At 43.0% G+C, this 23,043-nt stretch overlaps 1 protein-coding gene across 1 annotated transcript in view; it reads left to right on the plus strand.

Annotated features, from left to right (window-relative positions):
- Positions 1 to 3,278: 3,278 nt before the first annotated feature.
- Positions 3,279 to 23,043, plus strand: part of TSNAX (translin associated factor X) — a 44,174-nt gene continuing 24,409 nt past the window's right edge. The window contains exons 1-4 of the mRNA XM_084624842.1: positions 3,279 to 3,457; positions 7,914 to 8,021; positions 11,110 to 11,224; positions 13,677 to 13,807. Of these exons, the coding sequence (XP_084480968.1) occupies positions 3,442 to 3,457; positions 7,914 to 8,021; positions 11,110 to 11,224; positions 13,677 to 13,807 (370 nt within the window). The 5' untranslated portion in view covers positions 3,279 to 3,441. The remainder of the gene's footprint in view (positions 3,458 to 7,913; positions 8,022 to 11,109; positions 11,225 to 13,676; positions 13,808 to 23,043) is intronic.

Consider the following 23,043-nt stretch of genomic DNA (forward strand, 5'->3'; position numbering starts at 1 on the left):
AGGCGCTAAAGTTTTACATTGTTTTGTTTTTGAGTGCAGTTATGTAACAAAAAAAATCTACATTTGTAAGTTGAATTTTCATGATAAAGAGATTGCACTACTGTACTTGTACTAGGTATTCTGTGTTGTAAGTGAAATCAATATATTTGAAAATGTAGAAAACATTCAAAACTATTTAAATAAATGGTATCCTATTTTTGTTTAACAATGCGATTAATCACAATTTTTTTAATCACGATTAATATTTTTATAGCTTCCTAGCCCTAAATTTAATCTATCCTGTGCCTCTGTTCCCCCTCTGTAAAATAGGGATCAAATCCATTAATAACTACAAGATGCTCAGCTATTTCGGTGATGAGATCCAGATAAGCACATAGATAGCAGATGTACCACTGAACACAATTTCAGGACTTCTTCTTTTGCATGGCAAACTTACAAAGCAATATTAAAGGCCAACATCTCCGTTTGTCATTTGCTCTATGGCTTCCAGTGATGCAGAATGATAAGACTGTCATTCCAGAGAAGGATCTTAGAGGATAGCAGTTCACTAGATGTTTCATGGTTTGGATGTCTTCTCCACATTCACATATCAGGCTGTCCTTCATTTTCCATTTGGGTAGCAGATAATTCAATGCCCATATGAGGTTCTGATGCAGTTCACTGTGATCCATATCTTACGTGGTCTGATGAAGCCACATGGTTGGTCTGTAGGATCTGTGATCAGATCTTGATTCTTGACCCCACTGCTTTCCCACAGCCTCTGCCACTTGGCTTTTAGTGATAGTCCCAAGGTTTTGAGAGCTTTGACTGCTAATCAGAGGGCGCTCCTGAACTTAACGCAGCATGTCAGAGGGTTTTGGAGCTCTTCATAGATGAGCATGCCTGGGTTCATTATTGGGTGGTCATAATCTCATATTATTGCTGCTTCTCTTCAGAGGAATGGTGGTAAAATATGTGCAAGGACAGGGAGACAGATTATCAGTGCTGACTTCAGCACTCCAGTGACAATTCTCATAGCAGTATTCAATTGCACATCAACAAGTTTTGTATGTGTGCTACTTGCTCATACTGGCCTGCAATATTCAGCTGCTGAGAAGACAAGGGAGAAGGTAGCTATCCCCAAGATGTCAGCACCTGCTCTCCAACTGGTCCTGGCTAGTTACATAAGAACATAAGAATAGCCATACTGTGTCAGACCAATGGTCTGTCTCGCCCAATATCCTGTCTTCTGTGTTCAGTGACAGATGGTTCAGAGGGAATGAACGGACCAGGGCAATTACTGAGTGAACAATAGTCTAGTCTTAGCTTCTGGCAGTTAGAGGTTTATGGACACTCAGAGCAAGGTGTTGCATCCCTGACCATCATGGCTAATAGCCATTGATGGACTTATCCTCCATGAACTTAGCTAATTTTTTTAAACCCAGTTATACTTTTGGCCTTCACAACATCCCCGAGCAACGAGTTCTGCAGGTTGACTGTGCACTGTGTGAAGAAGTTTATCCTTATGTTTGTTTTAAATCTGCTACCTATTAATTTCATTGGGAGACCCCTGGTTCTTGTGTTATGTGAAGGGGTAACTAACGCTTCTCTATTCACTTTCATCCGATGAAGTGAGCTGTAGCTCACAAAAGCTTATGCTCAAATAAATTGGTTAGTCTCTAAGGTGCCACAAGTACTCCTTTTCTTTTTTCTCCACACCATTCATGATTTTATAGACCTCTATCATATCCCCCCTTTAGTAGTCTCTATTCTAAGATGAACAGTCCCAGTCTTTTTAATCTGTCCTCAGATGGAAGCTGTTCCCCACCCCTAATCATTTTAGTTGCCCTTCTCTGTACCTTATCCAATTCTAATATATCTCTTTTAGATATAGACCGGGTGACCAGAACTGCATGCAGTGTTAAAGTTGTAGGTGTACCGTGAATTTATATAGTGGCATTATAATATTATTTGTCTTATTTGTGGACTATATTATTGGTAGCCTTTAACTTGGTAGCTGTCTTTGCCAGATGTTCATAAGAACGGCCATTTTGGGTCAGACCAAAAGTTCATGTAGCCTAGTATCCTTTCTTCCAACAGTGGCCAGTGCCAGGTGCCTCAGAGAGAATGAACAGAACTAGCAATCATCAAGTGATCCATCTACTGTCACACATTCCCAGCTTCTGGCAAACAGAAGCTGGGACACCTCTGAGAGTTCGTTCTCTGTGAGGCTGTGATCTAGAACCACGCTAAGATATTTTGGAAAATTCTCGTGCCTGAGTTTGGTATCACAGATGACATTCAGGCAGTTCTTTGCATGGTGGTTGCACAGGTAGAACTCAGGTGTTATTTGACAGTGCGGATGGAGCATAGGTGCGTACTTTCTCTCCACCTGAGCGGGAGGTTGACCTCCCCCTGCCTCCAGCCCTTCCTGCCCCCTTCCCCGAGTGCGTCCTGTCCCCACTTCTCCCCCAGGCCCTCCCTCTCAGTTGTTCCGCTGTGTGCAGGAGGTCCTTGGGAAGGAGGGGGTCACCTGCAGACGTGAGGTGCTGGGGGAATCTTGTCTGCCAGTGGGTGCTAAGCACCCGCTAATTTTTTTGGAGTTGGGGCCTATGGGTTAGAGTAACCATGATCAATAGTACTCCAGTTTTCCGGATCTTCTGTGAGGATGCGATGCGTTTCACAACGCATGCATTTACACTCTCGCTTTCCCCTTGGTTTTTATATTTGTTTATTTGGTGGTACCTCGGGAAAAAAGCAAAGTCTCTTTTTTTTTGCAAAAGCAGACGGAAGGTTTTTAAAAAGGTGATTTTAAAAAAATTGGTAAAAGTGAAATATTTTAATTCGTGGAATTTTTTTTAAAGCACTAAAAGGTTGCAAAGGCGACAGGGCCTGTCTTTATCCTGGAAGGAGACAATTCCTGAGCTAGTTTCTGCCTAGAAAGGAAAATGCGAGGCTTGAATTTTGCGCTGCTGGCGTTTCCCCAGGTAGTTCACCACGTTCCCAGCAGAGAACTACATTTCCCATAGTACACCGGCTTCATTGAACCTCAGAGAGGGTCCTGCACGTGGGACTACTTTTACCGAAACAACTGAGTGCCTGTTTGGAAACCTGACTAGTTTCCTTGGCCTAACCCTTTCGCAGACAGTGAGGCCGATTCCTTCCCTCCGCGGCGACGTCTCCGCTCTGACCACTTCCCGCTTTATGACACCACTTTGGGGTTGGCGCTCGCAAGTGGGGGCATGGTGTCAGGCGCCTGCGTTAGGCACCTGGCTGGGGGGGGGTCCTGACGGAGCGGGGCTCACGGCGGGTTGGGGTTAGGCTGGAAGCTCTCGAGACTCGCGGCGGCGACACGACAGCGGCTGCCTGGGCCCGGGCGCGCGCGCGCGTGTGTGTGTGTGAGAGTGAGTGAGGGGCGGGGCGCCGCCGCCGCCGCCGCCTCCCCCGCGGGCCGCAGGGAACATGAGCAGCAAAGAAGGTGACCGCGCGGTCGGGCTTGGCGGCGGCGGCGCCCGAGGTTCCCCCGTCCCCGGGATCACGACGTAGCTGCTGCCCCCGGGGGTGGGAAGGCCCCGGCGGGTCCCCTCCTTCCCGCGGGGCAAGCAGCCGCCTGCGCCCCCCTCTGCGCCCCGGCCCCTGAGGGTCCCGCCCCCGGGTTCGCGCTGGCGGGCGGCCCCGCTCACGTTCAGGGCCGTGAGTGTTTTGCAAAAGCCGGTTCCCGCTCAGCCCCTGCGGGCGTCTGGTTTCAGCGGAGCTGCACGGGCCTGGCCAGCCCACCGGGGCACGGCGCGGTGCGAGGGGCCGGAGCGCCTCACGCGAAAAAGAAGAGGCGAAGCCGCTTGTTAAAGGGAGGAAACCTTCAGAGGGCGCAAAGAAGCAACCCGGGCGTACAAACTCCTCCCCTGGCCTTTGCACTCACCTGCGCTGCGGCTGTGTAGACGCTTCCGCTTGGCTCGTCGCCTTTTGGGCTCTCTCATCCCCCAAGCTGAGCCTTCAGGGCTTGTCTGCCCACGCGCGTGGTACTGCTCTAAGGGCTTGTCAACACGGGCAGTTTACAGCCCTGCAACTTTCTCGCTCAGGGGTGTGAAAAAACTCCCCCCGAGCATAGCAAGTTCCAGCGCTGTAAAGTGCCAGTGTAGACAGTGGAGGAGCCTGCCCTGCTGGGAGGCGCTAGGCCCTTCATGGAGGTGGTTTGGTTGGTTTGTTTGGTTTTTTTTGACAGAGCTGGGAGAGCTCTCTTCCACCACTCTGCTGCGACCACACAAGCCACGTTAAAGCACTGCCACTGTAGACTAGCCCTGACTCTACTGGTAGAGTTATAGCAGTACAGCTCCCCAGCTGTGGCCACAGTTATAAATGTGCTTATCCTGCTATAGCTTATGAAGGCACTAAACTATAGTGGTGCACCTGCATCTTGCCTAGGGGCTGTACCTGCATAATTATATCAGGGAAAAAATCTCATCCCCTAACTGTCATATTTATACCAATACAAAAATCTGTGTGTAGACCAGGCCTTAGAAGAGGGTGGTGTTTGTGCTGGTGACTTAACTTGTCATAGTGCAATGTGTCAGCATGCTTCCTTCCAGCTCTGTTTTGGGCCAGGTATCCATACAAAGCACTTCCATCACTTCCCTTCAACCGTGGAATGGAGTCAGGAGCTAAAAAACCTAAAATTCAATGAAATATAATTTTTTTATAATATTCAGATTGCTGGTTTACTTTGTGTGCTAGGTACATTTAACCATCCCTTTTATGGGTTGCCTGTGGTGTTCTTGTAGCTGGTGGTGGGCGATGTATCTAACATTCAGAGTAGAGCACAGAACTTCAATCCCTGTGTGATGGGTTCGGTCACAGACCCCCTTGGGACTGTCACCTGATGTGCTGAAATTACCTCTGAGCCTGTTTTCCCTGCCAGCCTGGGACTTGCAGAACCCTGTCTTGTTGAGCCAGACATGCTAGCCTGCTGCAACACAGACTCAGGGTCTGGACCGCCCCCCCCAGAACTGCAGGCTTTAAGTGCAAACTGCTTAGCAGGTTACCTGCCTCCGGCACCCAGCTCCCAAGGGGATCCAAACCCCAAATAAATCCATTTTACGCTATATAAAGCATATACAGGGTAAAATCATAAATTGTCTGTCCACTATAACACGGATAGAGAGATATGCATAGCTGTTCGCTCACCCAGCTTACTCCGGGTTTATTAATAAAAGCAATTTTATTAAGTATAAAAAAGTAGGATTTAAGTGGTTGCAAGTAATAACAGACAGAACAAAGTAAGTTACCAAGCAAAATAAAATAAAATGCACAAGTTTAAGCCTCATACATGAAGAAACTGATTACAGGTAATATCTCACGCTCAAAGATGTTCCAGTAAGCTTCTTTCACAGACTAGACTCCTTCCAAGTCTGGGCCCAATCCTTTCCCCTGGTACAGTCCTTGTTAGTTCCAGCAGACATCTTAGGTGGTAAGCAGGGGCTTTCTCATGAATGGCAGCCTTTGTCCTGCTCCACCCCCTTTTATAGCTTTGGCACAATGCGAGAACCTTTTGTCTCTCTGGGCGCTGACTCTGTGGGTGCTCGAGCACCTACGGGGAAAAATTGGTGGGTGCTCTGCACCCACCGGCAGCCAAGCTCCGCACCCCAACTCACCTCCCCCTCCTCCCCTGAGCGTGCCGTGTCCCCACTTCTCCCAGCGCTTGTGCGTAACAAGCTGTGGGAGGGAGGGGGGAGGAGCGGGAACACGGCATGCTCACGGGAGGAGGCGGGGAAGAGGCGGGGGTGGGGATTTAGGGAAGGAGTCCAATGGGGCAGGGAGGGGGCAAGTTGGGGTGGGGACTTTGGGGAAAGGGTTGGAATGGGGGCAGGAGGGGCGGGGCAGGGGTGGATTTGGGGTGGGGGAGCATGAGCACCCACCAGCGCCAGGAGAAGTTGGCGCCTATGTCTCTGGGTCCACACCCCTCCTTCTAAATGGAAAAGTACCAGATTTAAGATGGATTCCAGAATCAGGTGACATGATCACATGTCCTGTGAAACCCAGCCTCTATTCTTCCTGGGCTGGCCCACATGTACACAGGAAGGTTTGCAAGTAAACAGAGCCATTTTCAGTTCATTGATTCTGAAGCACCTTTAATGACTTCCACTTAACATGTTTACATCAGTAATACAAGTTTATATCTAATTCTCCTAACTCCAGACATAGAAATAATACATGCCAACAAATAGGATGGATACACTCAGTAGATTACAAGCTTTGTAATGATACCTTACAAGAGATGTTTTGCATAAAGCATATTCCAGTTACATCATATTCACATTCATAAGCATATTTTCATAAAGCATATGGAGTGCAACGTCACACCCCGCACTGTTGTAAAGGTCATATATGTGATCTTTTCAACTGTTAGAGGAAAAACAGACTCCTGAACTAATTGTCTGACAGGGTTATGAAGGAAATATTGATTTTTTCAATTTTGTTGTTTTGAAAATAACTATGTCCACATTCTGTTTTTGGTTTGGGATAATAAATAGTTAAACTGAAAATATTTGAAATCCTGTGTGTAACTTAAAATTGCTTTCTTTTTGAAAAATGAAAATTAACAAGACTAGACATGTATAAAGTTAAGCAGGTATATAAGTGTTTGTAGGATCTGGGCCTCAATCGTTTAAACATAAAAATGAAGATATCTTACAAAGCAAGGAGATAAGGAAAGGGAGGTACAAGTTAAAATGAAGATATGGCAATGTGTGTTGTGCAGTAAGTGAATCCTAAATTGTGCTTTGTCTAGCACGGATGGTGGGAAGACAAGAGGAGCACATAGTACAGAAGTGGAAGTTAGTAGTAAAACACAAGTTAGAAGAAATGGGTTTTGAGGAGAGATTTCAAAGAGAAGAGTGAGGACTTTGGTGTGTTGGAAGAGGTATGTGGGTTCAGCTCCAGAGAGCAGCCCAGGAGAAAACATCACACAAATGAGTGAGAGGGGAGACAAGGTTAAGAGTGACCAGAGCACAGGGAGCTGATATGGGAAGCAACAAGAGATGGAAATTAATACACTGAGCAATAATTGCCTTCTTAAATTGCTCCTTCTGTTCTCCAAAGACCAAAGTTTTCTGGCGAAAGAGGCACAGTGCGACAGTGGTAATAATTTTATAATGATATGGTTCCACTCATTCTGAAGGGTTTCAAAACACTTTACAAAAGCTATGGAATCAATCCCGCAAGCTGCACAGTCTCATCATATTTAGTGGGTTAAAGGTTTCCGGGATCAGGCCTTATATATGTGTGTGTGTATATCTAGATCTGTCTCTATCTCGCTATATAATATATATCTGTGTGTGCTTGCGCATGTGCGTGCCTAATTTTATTTCTCTATATATATGTAGAAGGAGAGAGAGAGAGATCTCTCCAACACCACTAAAAGTGATAGAGATCTTTTGGTGCCCCATCAGGCTTCCATTGAAATCAAGAGGAGGCATGCTATTGATTTCAATGGAAGCATAATGGAGCCCATAATGTTTACACAAAGCAACCAAGACTTCAGTTTTTATGTCCCGTACAGTATTCTTTATAGTAAACTGGATAGAGTTGAATTATATTTACCTTGGAAGGATGAGGAGTCCTGTGGCACCTTAAAACTAACAGATTTATTTGGGCATAAATTTTCATAGGTAAAAAACCCACTTCTTCAGATTAAAGTTTATGCCCAAATAAATCTGTTAGTCTTTAAACTGCCACCAGATTCCTCGTTGTTTTGTGGATACAGACTAACACGGCAACCCCTCTGATACTTGGAAGGATGGACATAAAATATTCAACCTTGGATATATTAAAAAACACTCCTGAAATGAATGGCATGACATCTGGTCAAGCAGTTATAAAACTGGTACTCAAAAATACTATTTAAATCTCTCATTTTTTTTCTTGTGTTCTATGTATAGGATCGGGTGGGTTCAGAAAACGAAAGCATGACAATTTCGCACATGGTCAAAGAAAAGATGAAAAAGACAATGTTAATTCGTCTTCATCTTTGATGGTGTCTTTTAAGTGTAAGTAAAAGTTAAAAGTCCAGATCATAACAATGTATACAATAAAAGTTAGTGGAAATAAAATATTTCGTGATGGGGTAAACAGGGCTGTCAATAGACAAAATTAAAATCAGTGAGACTCTCTAAATTTGGGACTTGATCTCTCGCTTTCTAAGCCAGCAGAATTCTGTGGTAGAGATGATAGGGTCACTTTTTAGTTAGGAGAAGGGTGAGACACAGCACTCCTTGCTGATCAGTAAGGATATGATTCTATCATGGACCTCCGTGACTTCTGAGGCAGGGCCATAGCCTTGTCTGCGGGAACACTGCCGCCGGAGCGTTTGGCCAGCCCCAGAGCAGCGGCCCCCAGAACAACTCTTCCCCCCCGCCCCCCAGAAGTTGCAGACTTCTGTGAATTTTTGTTTATTGCCTATGACCTGTCCCTGACTTTTACTAAAAATACCATGACAGAATCTTAATCTTACTGATCACCTTTGAAAGGAGAGCTTTGCTGCTCACAGCAGACAGTTGTAATTATTTGAGACTAGGGCTTGTTTACACGCAGAAATTTTTTAACCTGTTTAGTTGTTAAACTGGTGCAAACCCATGTGTAGACATTTATTTTGGTTTGAGAGTCTTATTTTGGTTTAGCCTTAAATCTGTTCCTAATTTAAACTAAATCAAAATAAGCTTGGTTTAAACCAAAATAAGTATTTCCACAGGGCTTTGCTCTAGTTCAGCTGCTTCTTTTTTTTTTTTAAATCACGTTAAATGCACCTTTCTTATGTCGACAAGCCTTAGTACACTTGCAAGGTGGGTTTTGTAGAGGAAACTGGCTTGATTAAAGCACACTGATGTGATCCAGATCCCTGGTTTAATATCTCAACAAGGTTCCTCCACTTTTCTTTTAAGGGGTGAGCACTGTGAAGAGGGAAGAATCAGAGGATAATTGTGTGGGGAGGGGAGTCATTGCAACATAAAAAAAAAACAGGAAACAGAAATATGTGTGTGTGTAAATAAAGCAATGGAAAATAAATTATCTGATCAGAAAGTTATACCCGTGTCTTGGCGTGATCTAAAATTATCTATTGATAAAAGACTAATATAACTAAGGTCAATAAGATTTTGTAAAGTGAAGACTTCATTATTGGGAGCACATAGCTGCTATTAGAGACGGTTTCTATGATTTCTTTAGAATTCTGATTGTCAGTAATTGATATTGTTGTTTTTCCAAAACTAGATATTTTGTATGTATGTCAACAAATAAAAATAAACTTTATGGTGCAGCTGTAGCATGATTATTAATGGTATCCTGTGTTATATTATATGAAAATTAGTGATTAGAATTCTTTAAAAATAATTCATGTGAACTTAAACTTTGTATTTTCTGTTAATGTTTGTGCACTGTTAATTCTCTGATACTAAGGACCTCTAGTTTTTCATGCTTTATACCTTTCCCTTCCCTGAGGCCCCTATAATACCATTATGCAGGTATGAATCTACAAATAAGGCTGTGGTGAGATTTGCATTTAAAGCAGAGCTACAATTCAATTTCACACTTTAATAATTGACTATAGGTCTTGTCTAGTCTGGGAAAATGCATCCTGTTAGGAAATGTGTTGATTAACATTTTGTAACTAGCCGTGTTAAACATGATTTTTCTTTTAGTGCGAACAAAGACAGTTGTGTTGAGAAACATGCTAACTGGTCGAACCACAAAGTTGCATGTATGTTTACATTGCAGCTGGGAGTGTGCTTCCCAGCACGAGTAGAGACACGTGCTCTTGCTCTACTCAAGCTAGCATGTTAAAAATTGCTGGGGGTGGCATAGGTGGCAGCTCAGACTGGCTGCCTGAGTATAAACCCTTCCAGAACCCCACCCCGTATGTACTCAGGTGGCTAGCCTGAGCTGCTGACCATGCTACCACTGGCTACACTGCTATTTTTAGCACACTAACTTGAACAGAACTAGCATATCTGTCTTCTGCTGGGAGGCATACTCCCAGCTGGAGTGCAGATGTACCCTTAATTAACTTGTCTTCTGGAGTGCAGATGTACCCTTAATTAACTTGTCAGTATAGACAAAAGCCGTCCTCTCCAAATTTGGCGCAATAATATTCAGAGAACAATTGCATTTTCTGTGTAATCTTTTTAGTAAAATATTTACTAATCCTTGTAGGGGGAACATTTAAAAACTCTCCGTTTTTTGAAAAGATGCCCTGTTATCAGATTTCTTGGAATTGATTAACTTTGCCCTCTTGTTGTCCATTGTATTTAATAAACATTAATCCCAATGCTGACCCTACACTATCTAACTTCTCTCCAGTCTGAAAAATAGCTGTTCATCATGAATTTGTTACATTGAAAGAGGCACACATATTAGTATGTTTGACACCCTCTGCGGGATTGAATGTATGTGTGTGGCTGCAAACTAGAGATGTAAGAGCCCTAGTACAAATGAATTGAGGAGAAATGTCAGAAAAAAGGGAGGAAGTAGAAGGTAAGGAAGAATAAACAACAAAAGAAAGAAACTGAGAACTGTAAAATGTTTCTCTACCACAGTCAAAACGTTCTGAATGTTTCACAGGTAACAGTTAATCCTTTAGGAATTGCCATTATTTCTAAACAAACTGTTCACATAGACTCATAATACAGACATAACATGTATTCCTGATGTGTCTACCCTCCAAAGAGTGAGTGTGGTGGGAGGAGGTGTTGAGACATGAGTAGAAACAGAGATTAACTAGTACAAACCCATTATAAGGGTGCAGCAGCTAATTAGTCATATCATTTATGATGAAGCTAAACTAAACAAGGTCCTTCTCCTCCATTGTGGCAGCAGGATCAGGCCATAAATTTGTATATTAGGAATAAAAATGACTTTACTGCTTTAAAAATTTATTATTTATTGTATTTTCCCTGCTGTAACATATAGTAAAGCGTTGTAATGGTGTGACCTTTTGTTTTAGATTTTTTATATACAAATGTGAAATAATGGAAGATTAAATGGTTCTGTTACACAAATAGTGTAGTAATAGAATACTTTAATGTTATTGTACTGGACGACACATGAGAATTGTTTTTGTGATCATCTGCATTCTGTTCTTAGCATTTCAACTGGAGCTTGACACAAGACATGATAAATATGAGAGGCTTGTGAAACTTAGTCGTGATATAACTATTGAAAGTAAAAGGACAATATTCCTACTTCACAGGATTACTAGGTGAGTCACAACATTAATTCCCATTTCCATGCTGACCCAGAAACTTACTATTGCCTTGCAGAGTTTTCTGTATCTATGAGTAACAGATGCAATATTCTGTTGAGCTAGACATCAAGGAAGATAAACATAGGCTCAGTTCATTTCCCACAAGCTGTGTTGTTTTATTTCCTCTAAAAGGATATGTAAGCCAGTGGGCACATGCACCGGTCAGGAAATTAAAAGTAAGGACCAGCCTCTAGCTCATGTCAAGTCCACTTCCTTAGAGATGGCTTTATTAACATAAAGAATATTCCAAAACAGGGCCAGGGTAACACGGAACACTTGGTAACAGCCAACAGAGACCTTTCCAGCAAGCTGGGAGAGGAAAGAACGCATCGTTCTAGGTAGCCTCCTTTGAAATAGCTTCCCCGTTTCTTTTATAGCCCCACCCCAGATCACCCATGTGATGACCAGGGAACCTGGGTTCTACTTGTAACCCCATACATGCTGGAACTTAAGGAGTGTCTGTATACATAGTTGTAGGATGCCTTACATTTTGTGCCCTGATCATTGGAAGCAGTAGGTGCTGTGGGAGAATAATGGAAAAAGTTGAGGCTTGCCACAGCCTATTGTATAAAAGATTTATCTGGAGAATTACATATGTAATTTCAGACATTGGGCTTTGTCTGTACTCGTCTTTTTTTCCCTAAAATTTCCCACTGTTGTTATCACCTGTGCAGCTCCACAGTGGTGGTAATGGTGTGAGCGCTGTTGTACGTAAGGTGCTGGCAGCTGCCATTTTTTTAACCTTGATGCTGTCCAGACTTGTTTTGAGCAGAGGTGGTTATCATTCTAGTGGCCACTAGAGCCTTTGCTGCACTAGCTCTGTCTCTGTTGCTGCACAAAGAATAGCAGCGCTGGAATTTTCAGGGGGAAGAAGGCTTGTGTGTAGACTCAGCACAGGTACTTAAATGTTCAATCCTTCCTTTTGTCCTTGTAAGCTTTTAGATTCCTTTGCATGGAATCCTGTTTTCTAGTAGTGTACTAATGGTGGTTTGCTGTACTGTGTCTGTACTTTCCTTCCCCTCTCTGTCTTAACTATTCAGTACAGAGCACAGTTTCAGAATTCTAGCCATCTTTAAACATTTGTTCATAACCAAACTACAGTAAAAGGTTTTTTTTATCTGTCATGTTGGGGAATGGGGGGTACCGGTAAGTGAAAAATTCTGGTTAACTAAGAGGGAGGGAGTTTGGGTGTGGGAGGAGGCTCGGGGCAGGTGACTGGGGCACGAGAAGGGTTTTGGGGTGCTGGATCTGGGGGGTGCTCACCTTGGGTGGCTCCTTGCAAGTGGCGACCTGTCCCTGCTGTTCCTAGGCGGAAGTGTGATTGCCCAGGCCCCGCCCCAGGCCCTGGCTCCGCAGTTCCCATTGGCTGGGAACCGTGTCCATTGGGAGCTCCGGGGTCTCTGCGCACTGCCTCTGCCTAAAACAGCAGGGACAGGTCACAGCTTGTGGGGAGCTGCCCGAGGTGAACACCCCCCAGATCCAGCACCCCAAAACCCCTCTCGTGCCCCTGCCCCAAACCCCCCTCCTGCACCCAAACTCCCTCCCTGAGCCGACACCCCAACCATCAGCCCTGCAAGCTCCCCGCACTCTGAATCCCTCATGGCCATTCCTCCGCCTAGGAGCAGCAGGGACATGTCACCGCTTCTGGGGAGCCAGGTAGGGAGCCTGCTGGCCCTGCACAAACCGGACTTTCTGTGAAGATTAAAAATGCCGATTTATAGCACTTTCTGCTTGGTACAGGGCTGGATAACACCGCTTTTACTGTATCAGCTAAATCTACAAAATAGTAATTTAAAAAGAGATGTAAACCTATAATAATGTGTACATTGTTGGGGCTTTTAAAGTACACTAGATGAACTGTCCTTTAAATGCTGTATATAAAATCTAATGTAATGATAGTTGTGGATAAGATACTGTAGAGGTTTCCTTAGTAGCATATTTCATAAATACTGACTAAAAACATACATAAAGTAGATCCTTGTGCTATATTAATCTAATGTATTGCAAAATGCGGTGGATTTTGTGTATGGAGAGAGGTCTTCCTCAGATTTTTCTGGCTTTTCTGCAGATTTATTTTGAGCCTTGTCATGAGTTTCCTCGTTACTTCTTCTTTAGTCATAGTTAAAGCTACAGCCTGAAATAAGCAGCACGCTATTCAGACTGGGTTTGAATGGTTGATTATCTTAAGGGCAATTATTTAGAATCCACAATGGAGTTCAAAGGCACCTACTTACACTGGATCAGAAAGATTCATTTTAAATTTGGCTCATTCCAAAATAATACTTAACTTTGACCGCACTAATTAATCATATGGTGGTTAGTGGAAGATAAAGTATGTATTTTTAACTCTTTGCTGATGTTCTAACAGCTGTCACTTTCTAATTTTATCTGTATTCTGTGTTTGCAGTGACCCCAATGGGGAGGAAATACTAAATGAATCTGAGGCCAAATTAGAAGCTGTCAGACAGAAAATTAAGCAAGTAGCACAAGAACTGATAGGAGAAGACATGTATCAGTTCCACAGAGCTATCTCTCCAGGTAGGTCTACATTCAAATAGGATGGGCGCACACATCAGGGCAAATTCAGTTTAGGTGCAGCTCCATTACTTCAGCAGTAAGTCATTTGCTTACACAAGGGCTGAATTTGGCTCACCCTTTGCAGTTTAAAACACAGATTGTGATTTTCCTCCTTTTGAAGATTAAAAAACATGCTCTTGGTTATATTTCATAACACTCAAATATGCAAACATGTTGTATAGATATGAATATCAAGCACAAACTCTGTACTGTGCGCAACCATTCAAACTCCCTTCCCCCCCCAATCCATTTCAACATCTCTGTGTAAATGGCAGCCTTTTTATAAACAGTTTCAAAGGTCATCTTAACATTTCAGCTACACTGATGGATGCAATATGTTGAGTTTCCCCACAGTTTTTTTATATCCTTCTCTCACACGCAAAACAACTGTATTTAGGCAGTCTGTGTGGCAGTAGTGATCAACAGAAACTCTTGGGCTGTAAACATCACTTGGTCTTTAGTAGATGCATCAGTACTGTTCCACTTCTGGGTCTCCAGTCAGTGCACTCAATCTCTTTCTTTTCTGTTGTCCGGAGTGTCTGGCTCCTCCCTAGACTCGATTTCCCAAATATGTGTACCTTTTCTCAAGTGCTGTGCAGTCCCGGGACCAATATGAAAGCACCTCACCACCAATCCAGCCATCTTGCATTTTTCCAACTGCATTTGGAACTTTTGGAATTCAGTGTCCTGCTGGTCTTCGAAAGAGGACATATTTCGAAAGAGGACACACAAGAGTCTTACCTCAAAGACTTTTTTTTAAAAAAAACACCAAATAAAGAAACAAAACCCTATTCCTGCTGTTTCAGCCAGTCTAAGGTTTAGCAAAAAACTGTGGGAACCCCCACCCCCCTTTTTTCATGTGGGTGCTTGTATTGGTATTCTTTCTTGAAAGTGTTTTTTCTGAGTACCTAAGTTCCAGTTTGATTGTCTAAAAAAGCGGTTCTCAAACTTCAGCAACCCGAGGACTCCCATTTTGATTTAAAATTTTTTGGGGACCCCCGAGCCCGCCCTGCTCAGCCCCAGGCCCCAGCTCCATTCCACCTCTTCCCCAAAGGCACCACCCCACCTCTTCCTGTGCCCCACTCACTCCATCCCCATCTTTTTCCGTCACTCACTCTCCCTCACCTTCACTCACTTTCACCAGGCTGGGGCAGGGGTTGGGGTATAGGAGGGGGTGCAGGCTCTGGGAGGGAGTTTGGGTGCGGGAGGGGCTGAGGGGTGCAGGCTCTGGGAGGGGGTTGCAGTGTCGGAAGGGGTGAGGGGTGTGGACTCCGGCTGGGCAGCACTTACCTCAGGCGACTCCCAGAAGCAACCAGCACATCTTTCTGGCAGTGGCTCCCAGGTGTGGCAGGGAGTGGGTCTCCGCGCGCTGCCCCTGCCCGCAGGCACTGCCCCCACAGCTCCCATTGGCCGCAGTTCCCAGCCAATGGGAGCTGTAGAGTTGGTGCTTGGGGGGAGGGGAGTGGGATGCAGCGCGCGGAGACCCCCTGCCCTCCCCGTGGCCGCAGGGATGTGCCAGCTGCTTCCGGGAGCAGTGCAGAGGCAGGGCAGGCAGGGAGCCTGATAAGCCGGAGTTGATCAACAGGGCCCACAGACACCTTGGAGTACGCTCGGTGACCCACAGGGGTCCGGGAACCCCAGCTTGAGAAATGCTAGTCTAAATCTATAATTGGGTATTCTAATTTAGGGACTGGGTATCTACGTTTGCAAATTAGGCTCAGATTCTGCACTTGGGGGTTACATTGTGTTCTTTACTAAATCTGTTGGGGATCATTGCACAAGTTAGAGTTCCCAACTACACCATTTTATATAACATGGGTAAACATGTTAATTGTAACCTTTCCCAGCATCACACTCAGCCTGCCCTGATGTTTCTCCATTTTCTAGGGCTAAGAAAGCATTTCTCATTGTCATTAACACTTCCAGATATGTGCATTTGCAGAAATAACAGGCAGAAGTAGTAGAGAAAGAAGGAGGAATTTGCTGAGATTTATTTAAAATAAAAAAAATCTGAGAGACTTTAACTACCAGTGTATCTGCACAACCTGAATGTTACCTAACATCAGCTGCAATGCCTACTTTATTGCATCTCACAAGAAAAATCAGCCATTATACTCCAGGCCTCCTGCTTGCCAAGCTTTATTTAAAGAAAATCTTGAGTAATTAATCAGTATGTCGGGGTTCCAGTTGTCATTCCTTACTCAGGCAAAACTCACCTTGACATCAATGAGAATTTTGTTTGAGTAAAGAGTGTTAAAAAAGTGCCCCTGAATGACTATAGTAGTTAGCAAACAAAAATCTTTAAAGTTATGGTTGTTATATTATTCCCCCAAGTTACAAAACTATAAGGGATGTAACTTGCTGCATCCAAGTCAAGGCTGTGAATGCATACTTATTCATGAATTTACAGCTCATTTGTCAGTGTAATTCCAAACTATGGTTATACTTAAAATTCATCCTTAACTTGGACCATCTGCACTGTAACATCCATACATCAGCACTACACCATATTGCAGTCCTTCATTGATTCATGGCTATCAGTGTTTCTTTACCAGTTATATATTTCTTTTAGTCCAATTAAAAGGTGAACGTGACTTTTAGTAGAAACTACGCATTGTGTATGTTTGTGTATCTTAATGCCTCTTGTAGTTTAGCGTCCTATGGAGCCAATGAAGATTAATTAGTGTTAAGAAAGTTTATAAATTGCTTTGTAGTGTTGCAGAGTAAATGCTCAAAGAAATTGTGAACAGTGTGAGTTGAGTGTATTGTGAATATTTTGTTTTTATTTGAAATCTTTATTTGGATATGTAAGTTGTCTTTTGAGTTAAGGTAGTGCTTATAACATCAGTGAATCCTTCAATGCAGTTGTCAGGTGGTTATAACCTGGTATTAAGTATGAACAGAACAGTTTGAGGCCTGATGGAAACACACAAACTTTGCCAGTAGAACCTATGAAATTCATAGATCCCCTTTTGGTTCATATTCCAAGCCTTGGATGCTGCAAGTTACATCTCTTATAGATAGTTTTGTAGTGTTCACAGCGTTTAAAGGCTCTGCTCCATATTGCTGTCAGATCATATAAATTTCCAGGAGCATTCTAGGTGTAAAAGGACTGAGAAATTTCATTCAGTTCAGAATACTGGAGACCCCACAGCAGAGGCTCAGAAAGCAAGTGAGAAAACCTGACATGCTCTGAGGGCAGGGGGAGAAGTGAATTGGTGTAGTTCATTTTAAAGAGATGACATTGCCAACTTGAAAAATCCCATTTTTGTGTGAAATATCTGTAAACTTGCTATAATTACAAGTAGCATCTAAGGTCACTGTAAGTGAAAGACAGGAATGAAAGTGGCTATTAACTATTGTGCTTTAAATAATGTCACCTCAGTGACAGCACCCATGATAGTGTAATATGAAGATGTAATGGCAGAGGGCCAAGTGTTCTGGGTATATCAAAGGAGTTCTGGGCTATCCCTCTTCACCCTGAGTGTTGGTATAAATTTGTGTTCACGTTCCAGGGAGAACAGTTTACCTGTACCAGGGTCCCTGAATTGTAACATAATGCCACAGTATTTTTCATGTGCATCTGACCAAAGTCTTGGACAAGGTACAGTGGAATGGAAATGTCACTGAATATGCAGGTGACATATTAATACATACGCAGAACTTTAAACACCACCTAGTCTTGGATGAGGTGTTGATGATATCAGGTGGGGCTAAAGATTAATGAAAGAAATGCCCAACTAGTACAGGATTCTGTAAACTTGTTAAGTATCACTTTTGATGCCCGGGGTATAAACCCAGTGGAGACGGTGAAGCTGCCTTTACCAACTGATGTTACCCGTCTAAGATCCTTTCTGGGGCTGACAGGGTTTTGTGGGGAACTTATTCTACAATATACAGAAAAGGCAGCCCCCTTGTACAAATTGCTCAAGAAAAATGAGGCATGCAATTGGACTCCAGCTCATACCAAAGCAACTTAAGGAACTCAACTTAAGGAAGCTTAGCGCAGGCTCCAAATCTGGCTAACCAGACCCAGAAAAACCTTTCATGTTAGAAGTTAGTGCTACAGAAACAGCTTGGGAGTGATTGTAATGCAGGAAAGCATGGGAACAGACAAACCAGTAACCTGTGCCTCCCAAATATTGGATGAGACTGAAGTAAAACTTTTGCCTTGCAAAATACAGGTATTGGCAGCATATTGGGCTATAATTCATTTTAGCTACTTGACAGGATATAACATTGTCGTTCTTTGAACCCCTCATACTTCTAAAAGATATTTGCTGTCAGATAAAATTGAGGACAGCTGTGCATGGCTCGCTAAGTGAACTTTATTGTTAGTGGATAGGGATATTAAGGTAGAAGCTAGTGATGGATCATCAGCTGTGGCATACGGTCTGATGTATGAAGGAGAAACACCCAAGTGTCCCTTCCTGAAGAATGTGGATGGGATCTTGTCTGTTTAGAAGGAGGTATATGAGAGAATGAGAGCCAAAATCAAGAATCAGGACAGATGTGGTTTGTTGATGGATCCTCTTATTTTGTAAAGGGGAAACCTAAAATGGGATTTGCCTTAAGAGACCCAAAGTCAGAAAGCAAAATTCAATATGCTGTATGTGGTACTCAGTTTACATGATATGTAGAGTTAGTAACTATTGCTTTAGGATTGGAAGAAATCCCAGTTATACAGAAAGCCATTTTATTCACACTCAGATTGGGTCTGTCAAGCCCTGGTAACCTAGCTTCATCGCTGGGAGACCCAGGACATGACCTCCACCAATGGGAAACCTCTAAAACATAACCTCATTATTGCAGTATATCATCCACTTAGCCAAGCAAAGGAAAAACAACCAAAGATAATCAAGGTAAGAGCTCACAAGAAAGGTAGTGGAAAAGCTTATTGGAATAGCACAGCTAACCAATTAGCTAAGTAGGCAGCATGGAGAAACAGTTTTGGGGGGGAAACCTAAAGAGGAGGGCCAGGTACAGGCAGTGGTTAACCCCAAAGTGGAGCTCACAGATCATGGCCTGGTATAGTTACAAGAAACCCGTGAGAAAGTAAAACAGATTAAAGAGGCTATCTTGAAGGTAGGAAAGTTTAATAAAATGGAAGTGGAAGTGACTAAAGAAGTCTTAATCTTGATGAAAACTGGAGAAAATTGGGAATGGGTAACACCTGAATTAGATAGGATTGATCTTATGGTACTGGTTCACGATAAGGGAGGACATTAGGGAATCAATAAAACGAAGGAACAACTTAGGTGAGATGGTGGTTAAATCAAGGCTGGAATGTAGAGCAGTATGTTAACAACTGTTTTCCTTGTGCAGCAGTGAATGCAGATAGAAGGGTAAAGAAGGGACCTTGGGGTCATCTGTGTGTCCAGGTTCTAGAATACAGTTTGATTACATTTAACAACTGCTCCAAATAGTGAAAGAGAATAAGCATCTGCTAGTAATTGTAGATTCTTTCACAAAATGGGTGAAAGCTATACCCCCCAGAAATAATTCTGCCAACACTACTGTCCAAATCCTTACTGAACAAGCGTTCTCAAGGTGTGGTGTTCCTGAACGGGTAGATTCAGGTCAGGGAATTAATTTCACTGGTAGCATGATGAAAAATGCCATGAAAATCTGTGGAATTGACCAAAGATTTAATCTCTCTTATCATCCCCATGTAAGTAAGCAGGTAGAAAGGATGAATAGAACTATTAAGGAAGCTCTGAAAAAGAGGGTAAAGAAATCAGGAAAAGAATAGGACTAAAACTCCCAATTATCTTAAAGGCCATCAGGGCCACCACCTGCGATTCGTATGGACTCTTACCCGATGACATGATTACAGGATGGGCAATGAGACTGCCAAAAATCTGGTTTAGTCCAGTCCCTTATGAGCTTCAGCCCCTGGTTCTAACAGATAAGTGGGTTGCAAATCTAGCAAAGACCATAGTGTCAGTTCATCAAACTGTAGCATTCAATATGGGGGATACTCAGAAGAGAATGGATAAATATTTTATTAGAACTCAGCAGACAATGGAGTAGTAAGTAGAAGATTCAGTAGCAGTAAAAAGAATTGGACAGAGGAGATCATTCTCTTACTGTGGGCTGGGAAGGGCCATATCACATCGTAAAGCTAGTCCAACAGTTTATCGAGTATATCTGGGTAGGGATTAAGAATTCTGAACAGTGGTTCCACAGTAGTTTATTTAAAACATTTGCAGGGAAATAACTATCTTATTTTTTAGAAAGGCAAGTGATTTTAGTATCTTTAGCTGAGGTGTGATTCTTACCCTGACGTGGAACATCCCAAGCTTTTGGACCAAGAACCCAAACCTATTGGCTTGGATGTGGAGACAAACTGCAGTGGTAGGAGATGGAAGCAGAATGTCAGTCCAGTCCCAGCTAGCTTTCCCAAAGGGCCAAAACATTAGTTTTGGATGTTGGGTGTCTTTGAGAAATGCAAGGAATGGAGCTTTAGTAGAAGAACATGAACATTGGTTTGGGTGGTTGTGGAATAGGACCATCGTGAGTGCTTCTGAAAGTCTTCCATAATGCCACCTAGTGGATGGGCAGCTGCCCGGAAAGGGTGATTGAACTTCAGAGTAGGTGAAGATAGAGCAGGAAATTATACATGTTGTTGTTTTTTTACAGGTAGGAAAATAGCCTATTGTGGAGGACCTGTTGTTATACTGATACTTAAAGTTCCAAGGGTTACCACTCCGAGCACCGTAATCACTGTGGTTCCAAGTAATGGTGAGGAGCAGGTGCTGAGAGGACGGTGTAATAAGATAATAGAAGCATAACCTCTACACAGTTTAAAGCCAATGGCCAGCAAACTGTACTAATCAACCTTCAATGGTAAATCTATACATGGAAAATTCCCCAGTGGAAATTGACTATCATGTATACATATTCAGATTGTTCCCAATTTATAGCCACTCAGCAAGATCTGTTCCAGGATGGTCAAATCAAATCCTGGGATGAGTAGAATGACATGATCCACACAGAAGGGCTAGACATGTAGGCACAGTTTTAGGAGGAATAGGCACAGGAGTAGATGTATTGAATATTACATTACATTTAGAAGTAATTCGGAATAAATTGATTAGCATCACTAAGGATGTGGGACAAGCCCTATAGAAGCAAGCAGGAATGGATCAAGAATTTCAAATATTACACCATTGGGTGTTAGAAATAATGGGACCGCTGACAAATCTAATTATGGGTAAGTTAAGATCACTGGTAGATGTTCTGAGAGATGTTTTAATGGAGATGAATCTTAAGATCTAGCATGCTGGGAAGGAGAATACTTGTGCGGGAAATAGTTAAGGAAGTCACAATATCAGTAAAACTGGGAGCATTGCCTGCAGTGTTAAGCAATTGGATGCAGGGTCAGGTTTCCAATTATGCTTGGTAACATCAGGAATGGTGATCAGTTTTAACACATGGGTGTATGCGCACCCATTGTCGTGCCAGCGTTGATCCTGCATAACGGTACTGACCAAACAGTCAACAGCCACTGACCCAAGAATATTAGATTTATTAGAAAGTATGTGGTAGAGGGAATACGACCGGAAGGAACTAACATTTTTATCTTGGAGAAGGGAATGTGTTTTCATTCTCTTGTATGTACAGTGACTTTGGATGGAGAAGAGTGCCTGATAGATCCAGGTATTGTGTTAATACCATTGAAGCTGATTCCAGTATCACCACCCTTCGGGTAGATGACATCTACTTTTGAGTACCTGCTGTCATGTATGAGAATGAAAAAGTGGACTTAAAATTGAATATCCACTTACAGCCAATTGATTTGCCGCCATCTGCTAGACAGTACAGCAACTGCTGGACTTTTCTGAAATTGCAAGACAGACTACTTAGAAAAGAAAGAAGAAAAGTTGCAAATTAAAGTAACTCATGAGGTCAAACAGTTGAAAGCTGTTGCACAGATAATTGAAAAGGAAGGACAAGTTAGCTGGTGGGAAATTTTCTTAGGATGGTTACCCACAGGAATGGGAATGCTAAATTTCATGTTACATTCAATTGTACTGTTTGGTTCATAAGTTTTAGTTATGATTTGAATGATAATGCTTGGTTGCTGAACATGATGTATGTACGTTAAAATATCATGTTTAAGACAAGAGGTAGCCATGAGGCAAGCACTCCCCTCTAGAGATGAACTATGATAGGCACCATGCCTTTGATCGTCCCTCACAAGCATGACATCTGGCAGTGATGCAGGATGGCAGGGCTTCGTAGATTTCTGATTCAGAGAGGTGACATTTGATCTAGTCCTAGACTTCGAGGTGGGGAGTGCAGCAGGAGTAGAGAGAATTCTCTTTTGTCCCCTTCTCCGGAACACCTTGGGTGAAACTGACCTTGCTGTCTGCAGAGCTGAGTGTTAACTTCGAGAACATGTGACTTGCTCTGCCATGCTGATTGTTGAATTGAGTGTTAAGTGTGTGTTTATCTACTCTGCCACATTCATTGTAGAACTGAATGTTCTTGATTATAGTTTTTCTTTTCTTTACTTTCTCTCAAGTGGTCAGATAAGGGTTAACAAATATTTTAGAAGTTGCTCTAGTTGATTGTTGCTAGTTTGAATGTAACATTAAAGCTTGGCACTGGGGGGGAACCTCTCACTGCAGCTGTCCTAGGAAAATTATAAATAAATAAGGGGGGAGCTGAGTGAGGTGGAGGAAGAAAGGTCCAGACAGTGAATCCATTTCAGCACACTGAGCTCCCCAGTCATTGTAAGGTGAGACTTGCATTGGTTGTCATGGATAGCTAGCTTATAGTTAAGGAAATGCCTGTATGATTGCCCTTTGTTGTTATATAAAGTTTTGAAAGAAGACTCAGGCCATGTCTACACTTACAAGCTTACAGCAGCCGCTTAAGAGTGCTTGTGTAGCTGCATTATGCTGACAGGAGAGAGTTCACATCAACATCATAAAACCAGCTCAACGAGCGGCGGTAGCTATGTCAGTGGGAGAGCATCTCCCGCTGACACAGCGCTGTGCACACCAGCGCTTATGCTTGCAAAACGTACTTTGCCCAGGTTGTTCTTTTCACACCCCTGAGTGACAAACGTTTTGCTGATGTAAGTGCTAGTGTAGACATGGCCCTATACTTTATGTAGTCAGCCTACGCCATGACCACAGGTTAAACTCGTCAGAGAATCCTGGGTGAGTTGGTAATACCCCTCTTAC

Source organism: Lepidochelys olivacea (genome assembly GCF_965140295.1).
Source record: "Lepidochelys olivacea isolate rLepOli2 genome assembly, chromosome: 3".
NCBI lineage: Eukaryota > Metazoa > Chordata > Testudines > Cheloniidae > Lepidochelys > Lepidochelys olivacea.